At 41.3% G+C, this 10,917-nt stretch overlaps 1 protein-coding gene across 1 annotated transcript; it reads right to left on the reverse strand.

Annotated features, from left to right (window-relative positions):
* Positions 1–8,709: 8,709 nt before the first annotated feature.
* dio3b (iodothyronine deiodinase 3b) lies at positions 8,710–10,246 on the reverse strand. Its single transcript, XM_014205873.3, has one exon. It carries the CDS (start codon positions 10,089–10,091, stop codon positions 9,288–9,290), a length of 804 nt encoding a protein of 267 aa, XP_014061348.1. The 5' UTR covers positions 10,092–10,246; the 3' UTR covers positions 8,710–9,287.
* Between the last annotated feature and the right edge of the window lie 671 nt (positions 10,247–10,917).

The raw sequence follows: 10,917 nt of genomic DNA on the forward strand, positions 1-10,917 counted from the left end.
AAACATGGTCATTGTGGATGTTGTTTCAAAGCCTAACACAACAAAAATGGACAGCACTTTCTAACGTGATGATTCATTCAAAACACCCATACACATATTAGAGCTGATGGATAAGCATATGCCTATATATGAGCTCAAAACTGGAAAAAATTTAAACAAATTAAAATACTGATTCTGCAGATACAGCCTACAATACTTAGCCTACCGCATTTTATAACGGCAGAAAAACATTTTAAAAACATAGATTTAAGATGTCTTTGGTACATAGTTGCTCTAGCCTGTACTCCAAAATTAAACAAATTCTAGTAATCGCCTTTAAGTGTGGACTGTATTATTATGCATACTGTATGGACTGATTATCTTATGCTATGCTCAACTTTCTATCCATGATTCTGAGAGAGAACGTATAGCCCTAGGCAATGCTGTTGGTTCATTGATTGTGCTGCCGGTTTATTGATTGTGCAGGGCTGCTTTGAGTTAGCCAACAATTATAGTGAATTTGATTTTGAATAGCAAAGTAATAGGGTATTTTTTTAAATATATTTCTATAATTAATAGGCTGACACATTACTTTATAAACAGAATACATTATATCACCACTGTGTGTTTACATCTCCTCTCTCTCCTTCATTCCTATCTCTAGCGCGCAGAGAGAACCGTTTTTTTTATGAAATATGTTTAGTAGTGAAAACATGTTGCTATCGATGTTCCCGAACATATTTCACTTGGTTTACCAAATGAAGCATTGGGTAGCTGCAGGAACAGGATTGGCGAGCCCATGACATACACAGTATGGGCGCAATATCACCTGTCACTCAACGAGAGGCTGCCTGCTCCTCAAACAGTGTCTGATGCATGGAGTGAAATAGGCTTTGTTCTTATAAAACCAGACATTTCTATATGCAATTCCATGTGAAAGCAGAATGTTGATGGTTGCCACTTGCCACTAAAACGAGGAGGATCTGAGCTGCATTTAAGCACATGCTCTGCTATAAAGCCGGAGTATGATTGAAAAACAGGAAAGTGACCTCCATTCCCTATTTGAGTGCATACGGATGACAAGTCTTTATTCCCCTGCCCCGTTCATAATGGTCCATTCCGAATCAAATGTTGCATATTAGTAATGAAAAGATTAAACTGAGAATAGTCTTATGGGTGAAAATATGATCACTAGATGAGAGAACAGCGCGTGTAGCCTGAGGTAAGGAACAGAGCGTAAGCATTTTTTGAACATTTTTGAAATCATCAATATCCTATAGTCACATCATACAGCCAATATATGATTTGATATCTAAGACATTCTAAGGTTTGTATCACTCAACTAATGTTGCCAAATAACTCCAAACCAAGCATATACAGTGCTTTCGGATAGTATTCAGACCCCTTGACTTTTTCCACATTTTGTTACGTTAGTCTTATTCTAAAATGGATTTAAAAATTATAATTTTCAGCAATCTAACTATAAAACACCATAATGACAAAGCGAAATCAGGTTTTTACATTTTTTTTCAAATGTATTAAAAATGGAAAAAAAACACCTTATTTACCTAAGCATTCAGACCCTTTGCTATGATACTCAAAATTGAGCTCAGGTGCATCCTGTTTCCGTTGATCATCCTTGAGATGTTTCTACAACTTGATTTGGAGTCCACCTGTGGTAAATTCAATTGATTGGACATGAGGTCCCACAGTTGACAGTGCATGTCAGGGCAAAAACCAAGCCATGAAGTCGAAGGAATTGTTCGTAGAGCTCAAAGAAAGGATTGTGTCGAGGCACAAATCTGGGAAAAGTACCAAAGAATGTCTGCAGCATTGAAGGTCCCCAAGAACACAGTGGCTTCCATCATGCTTAAGTGGAAGAAGTTTGGAACCTTGCTAGAACCACCAAGACTCTTCCTATAGCTGGTGGTGTTGCCAAACTGAGCAATCGGGGGAGAAGGGCCTTGGTCAGGGAGGTGACCAAGAACCCAATGGTCACTCTGACAGAGCTCCAGAATTCCTCTGTGGCGATGGGAGAACCTTCCAGAAGGACAACCATCTCTGCAGCACTCCACCAATCAGGCCTTTATGGTACAGTGGCCAGACCAAAGCCCTCCTCAGGAAAAGGCACGACAGCATGCTTGGAGTTTGCCAAAAGGCACCTAAAGGACTCTGACTATGAGAAACAAGATTATCTGGTCTGATGAAACCAAGGTTGAACTCTTTGGCCTGAATGCCAAGCGTTACGTCTGAAGGAAACCAGGCACCGCTCGTCACCTGGCCAATACCATCCCTACGGTGAAGCATGATGGTGGCAACATCATGCGGTGGGATGTTTTTTAACGGCAGGGAATGGGAGACTAGTCAGGATTGAGGGAAAGATGAACGGAGCAAAGTACAGAGAGATACTTGATGAAAACCTGCTCCAGAGCACTTAGGACCTCAGACTGGGGCAAAGGTTCACCATCCAACAGGACAACAACCCAGAGCACACAGCCAAGACAATACAGGAGTGGCTTAGGGACAAGTCTCAATGTCCTTGAGTAGCCCAGCCAGAGCATGGACTTGAACCCAATCGAAAATCTCTGGAGAGGTGCTTCAACAAGGTACTGATTTAAGGGTCTGAATACTTAAGTAAATGTGATATTTGTTTTTTTGTGTGTAGATTGATGAGGGGAAAAAATATATTTAATCCATTTTAGGATAAAGCTGTAATGTAACAAAATGTGGAAAAAAGTGCAGGGGTCTGAATACCTTCCGAATAGAGCACCAGTCAAAAGTTTGGACACTCATTCAAGGGTTTTTCTTTATTTTACTATTTTCTACATTGTAGAATAATAGTGAAGACATCAAAACTATGAAATAACACACATGGAATCATGTAACCCTAAAAAGTGTTAAACAAGTCAATATATATTTTATATTTGAGATTCTTCAAAGTAGCCACCCTTTGCCTTGATGACAGCTTTGCACACTCTTGGCACTCTCTCAACCAGCTTTATGAGGTAGGCTTTTCCAACAGTTTTGAAGGAGTTCCCACATATGTTGAGCACTTGTTGGCTGCTTTTCCTTTCCTTTACGGTCCAACTCATCCCAAACCATCTCAATTGAGTTGGTCAATCTACCCATGCTAGATTATGGAGACATAATTTATAGATCGGCAGGTAAAGGTGCTCTCGAGCGGCTAGATGTTCTTTACCATTCGGCCATCAGATTTGCCACCAATGCTCCTTATAGGACACATCACTGCAACCTATACTCCTCTGTAAACTGGTCATCTCTGTATACCTGTCACAAGACCCACTGGTTGATGCTTATTTATAAAACACTCTTAGGCCTCACTCCCCCCATCTGAGATATCTACTGCAGCCCTCATCCTCCACATACAACACACGTTCTGCCAGTCACATTCTGTTAAAGGTCCCCAAAGCACACACATCCCTGGGTCGCTCCTCTTTTCAGTTTGCTGCAGCTAGCAACTGGAACGAGCTGTAACAAACGCTCAAACTGGACAGTTTTATCTCAATCTCTTCATTCAAAGACTCAATCATGGACACTCTTACTGACAGTTGTGGCTGCTATGTATGATGTATTGTTGTCTTTACCTTCTTGACCTTTGCTTTTGACTTTGCCCAATAATGTTTGTACCATGTTTTTGTGCTGCTACCATGTTGTTGCTACCATGTTGTTGTCATGTTGTTTTGCTACCATGCTGTGTTGTCATGTTTTGCTGCCTTGTTATGTTGTTGTCTTAGGTCTCTCTTTATGTAGTGTTGTGTCTCTCTTGTTGTGATGTATGTTTTGTCCTATATTTATATTGTATTTATTATTATAATTTTTTAAATCCCAGGCCACCGTCCCTGCAGGAGGCCTTTTGCCTTTTGGTAGGACATCATTGTAAATAAGAATTTGTTCTTAACTGACTTATCTAGTTAAATAAAGGTTAAATAAAAATTGTGAAGGCCAGGTCATCTGATGCAGCACTCAGTCACTCTCCTTGGGGTCAAATAGCCCTTACACAGCCTGGAGGTGTGTTTTGGGTCATTTTCCTGTTGAAAAATAAATGATAGTCCAACTAAGCGCAAACCATGGTGAAATCCTGCAGAATGCTGTGGTAGTCATGCTGGTTAAGTGTGCCTTGAATTTTGCATAAATCACTGACAGTGTCACCATCAAAGCACCATCCCACCACCTTCTCCATGCTTCACGGTGGGAACCACACATGCAGAGATCATTCGTTCACCTACTCTCCATCTCACAAAGACACAGCGGTTGGAACCAAAAATCTAATTTGTACTCCTCAGACCAAAGGACAGATTTCCACTGGTCTAATGTCCATTGCTCATGTTTCTTTACCCAAGCAAGTCTCTTCTTCTTATTGGTGTCCTTCAGTAGTGGTTTCGTTGCAGCAATTCGACCATGAAGGCCTGATTCACGCAGCCTCCTCTGAACACTTGATGTTGAAATGTGTCTGTTACTTGAACTCTGTGAAGCATTTATTTGGGCTGCAATTTCTAGGCTAGTAACTCTAATGAACTTGTCCTTTGCATCAGAGGTAACTCTGGGTCTTCCTTTCCTGTGGCGGTCCTCATGAGAGCCAGTTTCATCAAAGCACTTGATGGTTTTTGCGACTGCACTTGAAGAAAGTTTCAAAGTTCTTGAAATTTTCCGGATTGACTGACCTTCATGTCATAAAGTAATGATGGACAGTCTTTTCTCTTTGCTTATTTGATCTGTTCTTGCCATAATATGGTATTTTACCAAATAGAGCTATCTTCTGTATACCAACCCTACCTTGTCACAACACAAATGATTGGCTCAAATGCATTAAGAAGGAAAGAAATTCCACAAATTAACTTTTGACAAGGCACACCTGTTAATTTAAATGCATTCCAGGTGACTACCTCATGATGCTGGTTGAAAGAATGCCAAGAATGTGCAAAGCTGTCATCAAGGCAAAGGGTGGCAACTTTGAAAAATCTCAAACATAAAATATATTTTGATTTGTGTAACAATTTTTTGTTTACTACATGATTCCATATGTGTTATTTCATAGTTTTAATGTCTTCACTATTATTCTACAATGTAGAAAATAGTAAAAATAAAGAAACGAATGAGTAGGTGTGTCCAAACTTTTGACTGGTACTGTATATTTATAGATTTCTTTTCTATTGTATGCACTTTGAGATTATACAAGAATAATGAAAAGTGCTTTACAATTGTATTAAATTATTATTATTATTATTATTATAAGTCCCTCCTGGGTCAGGTTCTACCTGGCATTCCATCATATGTTCAATAGCCTTGTTTCATAACCCTAAGTCCCCACCCCTCAAATCACACCATTTTTACCTTCTCTCAAACTGGTGAAACAGCCGTCATTCACAGACAACCCCCACAAACGTAATTCACAATACATCTAATCATGTTTGCAGCACATCTAATCATGTTTGCAGCACATCTGATCATGTTTGCAGCACATCTAATCATGTTTGCAGCACATCTAATCATGTTTGCAGCTCATCTGACCATGTTTGCAGCTCATCTGACCATGTTTGCAGCTCATCTGACCATGTTTGCAGCTCATCTGACCATGTTTGCAGCACAACTAATCATGTTTGCAGCACAACTAATCATGTTTGCAGCACATCTACTCATGTTTGCAGCACATCTACTCATGTTTGCAGCACATCTACTCATGTTTGCAGCACATCTAATTATGTTTGCAGCACATCTAATTATGTTTGCAGCACATCTAATCATGTTTGCAGCACATCTGATCATGTTTGCAGCACAACTAATCATGTTTGCAGCACATCTGATCATGTTTGCAGCACATCTAATCATGTTTTCAGCACAACTAATCATGTTTGCCGCACATCTACTCATGTTTGCAGCACATCTACTCATGTTTGCAGCACATCTAATCATGTTTGCAGCACATCTAATCATGTTTGCAGCACATCTAATCATGTTTGCAGCACATCTGATCATGTTTGCAGCACAACTGATCATGTTTGCAGCACATCTGATCATGTTTGAAGCACATCTGAACATGTTTGCAGCACAACTAATCATGTTTGCAGCACATCTAATCATGTTTGCAGCTCATCTGACCATGTTTGCAGCACATCTGATCATGTTTGCAGCACATCTAATTATGTTTGCAGCACATCTGATCATGTTTGCAGCTCATCTGACCATGTTTGCAGCACATCTGATCATGTTTGCAGCACATCTACTCATGTTTGCAGCACATCTACTCATGTTTGCAGCACATCTACTCATGTTTGCAGCACATCTAATCATGTTTGCAGCACATCTAATCATGTTTGCAGCACATCTGATCATGTTTGCAGCACATCTAATCATGTTTGCAGCACATCTAATCATGTTTGCAGCACAACTAATCATGTTTGCAGCACAACTAATCATGTTTGCAGCACAACTAATCATGTTTGCAGCACATATAATCATGTTTGCAGCACATATAATCATGTTTGCAGCACAACTAATCATGTTTGCAGCACATCTAATCATGTTTGCAGCACAACTAATCATGTTTGCAGCACAACTAATCATGTTTGCAGCACATATAATCATGTTTGCAGCACAACTAATCATGTTTGCAGCACATCTAATCATGTTTGCAGCACATCTAATCATGTTTGCAGCACAACTAATCATGTTTGCAGCACATCTGATCATGTTTGCAGCACATCTGATCATGTTTGCAGCACATCTGATCATGTTTGCAGCACATCTGATCATGTTTGCAGCTCATCTGACCATGTTTGCAGCACAACTAATCATGTTTGCAGCACAACTAATCATGTTTGCAGCACATCTACTCATGTTTGCAGCACATCTACTCATGTTTGCAGCACATCTACTCATGTTTGCAGCACATCTAATTATGTTTGCAGCACATCTAATTATGTTTGCAGCACATCTAATCATGTTTGCAGCACATCTGATCATGTTTGCAGCACAACTAATCATGTTTGCAGCACATCTGATCATGTTTGCAGCACATCTAATCATGTTTTCAGCACAACTAATCATGTTTGCCGCACATCTACTCATGTTTGCAGCACATCTACTCATGTTTGCAGCACATCTAATCATGTTTGCAGCACATCTAATCATGTTTGCAGCACATCTAATCATGTTTGCAGCACATCTGATCATGTTTGCAGCACAACTGATCATGTTTGCAGCACATCTGATCATGTTTGAAGCACATCTGAACATGTTTGCAGCACAACTAATCATGTTTGCAGCACATCTAATCATGTTTGCAGCTCATCTGACCATGTTTGCAGCACATCTGATCATGTTTGCAGCACATCTAATTATGTTTGCAGCACATCTGATCATGTTTGCAGCTCATCTGACCATGTTTGCAGCACATCTGATCATGTTTGCAGCACATCTACTCATGTTTGCAGCACATCTACTCATGTTTGCAGCACATCTAATCATGTTTGCAGCACATCTGATCATGTTTGCAGCACATCTAATCATGTTTGCAGCACATCTAATCATGTTTGCAGCACAACTAATCATGTTTGCAGCACAACTAATCATGTTTGCAGCACAACTAATCACGTTTGCAGCACAACTAATCATGTTTGCAGCACAACTAATCATGTTTGCAGCACATCTAATCATGTTTGCAGCACAACTAATCATGTTTGCAGCACAACTAATCACGTTTGCAGCACAACTAATCACGTTTGCAGCACATATAATCATGTTTGCAGCACAACTAATCATGTTTGCAGCACATATAATCATGTTTGCAGCACAACTAATCATGTTTGCAGCACATCTAATCATGTTTGCAGCACATCTAATCATGTTTGCAGCACAACTGATCATGTTTGCAGCACATCTAATCATGTTTGCAGCACAACTAATCATGTTTGCAGCACAACTAATCATGTTTGCAGCACATCTGATCATGTTTGCAGCACATCTGATCATGTTTGCAGCACATCTGATCATGTTTGCAGCACATCTGATCATGTTTGCAGCACATCTGATCATGTTTGCAGCACATCTAATTATGTTTGCAGCACATCTACTCATGTTTGCAGCACATCTACTCATGTTTGCAGCACATCTACTCATGTTTGCAGCACATCTAATCATGTTTGCAGCACATCTAATCATGTTTGCAGCACATCTGATCATGTTTGCAGCACATCTGATCATGTTTGCAGCACATCTAATCATGTTTGCAGCACATCTAATCATGTTTGCAGCACAACTAATCATGTTTGCAGCACAACTAATCATGTTTGCAGCACATATAATCATGTTTGCAGCACATCTAATCATGTTTGCAGCACATCTAATCATGTTTGCAGCACAACTGATCATGTTTGCAGCACATCTGATCATGTTTGCAGCACATCTGATCATGTTTGCAGCACATCTGATCATGTTTGCAGCACAACTGATCATGTTTGCAGCACGTCTGATCATGTTTGCAGCACGTCTGATCATGTTTGCAGCACGTCTGATCATGTTTGCAGCACAACTAATCATGTAATTGTTTGGTGAAACTGGCAGAACTATTGCTACTTTTTTGTACATCTAATCATTGCAGCCTAATCAATGATTGAACTTGCACATGAAGTGGGAAAATTAAATTGAAAAGATTTGAATTACATAAATAGGCCTTGACCTATGTGTCAGTAAGCGCTTTCAGGAGTCATAAGATCAATGTGTTCTAACATTTTATTAAAAATATTTGTTCAGTAAAATATACACAATTTACAGAACATTTTGTTGAGGACATTGCCAGTCGCCAAGTACTCTAGTATCAAATAACATCAGTATCAGTTTTCTGGTTTAAAACCATTTAAAAACTGAACTTCACAACAACACTAGAGTAAAAGGTATTAGCCTTTCAGACACACACACACACACACACACACACACACACACACACACACCTTCAAGGTAGAGCCATAGAAAAATAAAGTGATCATAATCAAATGATGCTCAAACTGAAATAAGTCAAAATGTTGCAGAGGTTCAAATCAACAGGACATATCCTTACAAAAACAAAGAACCAAACAAAAAATGAGGAACAAGACAGCCGAACTGAAAAGCCTATCATGCGTTTTACATCATAATAAACATGTACAATGTCTGTCTGCGTCCTGTTATAACGCTTCTGAACCAAAACAACATGTAGAGGCATATGTGCAGTGTGTCAAGTGTTTGTAGCAGCATCTGAGTACTTATTTGATGTGTGGACACTTTCCGCGCCGCAGGTAATGGTTGTCTTTAAGTTAAACGTGGACCACCACTGTTCTGGAATTCTCCAAATCGTTCCGGTATTGCGCGAGCCAGTTCCTCAACTCTGATATCCGGTAGCCCTCTGGTCCTCTGGCCCCCTGATACACGACCCGCTCATCCCTCAGGATATAAAGTCTCTCAAAATAGGCTCCATACGCCGCGTTTGACGAGTTGTCCATATTATCCACCACCACGTTGCTGCAGGGCACCTCAGAGTGCATCAGCTGAGCGGCTTTCAGTCTGTCCTCTAGACAACAGTGCTTGGGTATCTGGTACGGCGCATCGGAGCTCACCCAGCCGTCCGAGGGATGCGCCTCCTCGATGTATACAAGCAGAGAGTCAGCGATGTCCGCGTACTGGCTCGCGACGCGCTGAAACGCGGCCAAGCGCGTCATAAACGGTGGTCAGGAGCAACTGCCGAAGTTGAGGATGAGAGGTCTCCTCCCTTTCACATAGTCCAGGACTCTGACCCTGCGCCGGTCCTTCAGCTGCACCACCTCTGTGTTGGGCGCGATAAATCCAAGGTGCGCTGATTTGAAAAAGTCTAATTTCTGTCCATACCACACGGCTCTGAGCGACTCCAGGGTGAACATCTTGTTGGAGTCGGAGACGCAGACGGGCGGGTCGTCGCGGCTGCTGCCCTGCTCCCTCATCTTCAGCAGCACCTTTCTCCTGATGCACAGGAAGTCCAGGAGCCACAGCATCAGCGCTGCCAGGAGGAAACGGGGCAGCAAAACCAGACAGAGGGCTGCGTGTTTCAGGGCCCGCACCGTCAGGACACCTGCAGTCTCCTGCATCTCGCCCTGCCGATTATATCCGGCCGGCAAGACAGGGAGGCAGATAGAGACAATGGTATCAGTCACCTTTTCCCATCTGTTTTCAGCCTCTGCCTATCAGACTTGTGCTTTTTATAGGAGCAGCAGGATTTGAATGAAAAAAACAACCCGCCTCCACAGCCAGTGCCGCCCTCTCACATGGCGGGGATTACCTCCAGTCAACTCTCCCCGGTTCTCCTGGGAGAGGGGGAGAGAGAGGAGAAAGAGAGAGGGAGGGAGGGTGGGAGGGAGAAATAAATAGAGACTGTGTGTTGTGTGAGGGAGAGAGGAACACGGCCACGGGTCCGTTTTTTTGCGGACTCGTCACGTCATAACTGGCACTTATTTTGGGGTGAATCACTGTAGTTACCGGTAAATGATCTCCAAATGAAGAAATAGCATAATTTTCATCACCTGTTTGTCGGAAAGGGATGTCTAATGACCAAGGTGAATTTAAATATGGCACAAATGTGCTCAGAATTCACACATTTGGGGCACAAAAACATAGCCACCTCTTTTCAAATCAAACACGACGATAAAGACCGGACTCTGTAGGTCTACATTTTGTGATGTAAGATAAATGACACTGTTGTGATCCTTTTCAGTAGAAATACGTACTCCATGTCCATGCTGTTGCATCGGGAAGATATTGAAGAGTACCTAAATGGGCCTAGAGCAATTCATTATTTTTGTTGACAAATTTAAACGCCTGCCCAATCTTTAAATGTATTCAAGGCCCGTTGATTACTTGTCCCACGAGACTAGGTTAATTAAAATATGAAAAGTCTTGAAAGCTTTTTTTATCTGT

Source organism: Salmo salar, chromosome 06 (genome assembly GCF_965601325.2).
Source record: "Salmo salar chromosome 06, fSalSal1, whole genome shotgun sequence".
In the NCBI taxonomy this organism is placed as follows: Eukaryota; Metazoa; Chordata; class Actinopteri; order Salmoniformes; family Salmonidae; genus Salmo; species Salmo salar.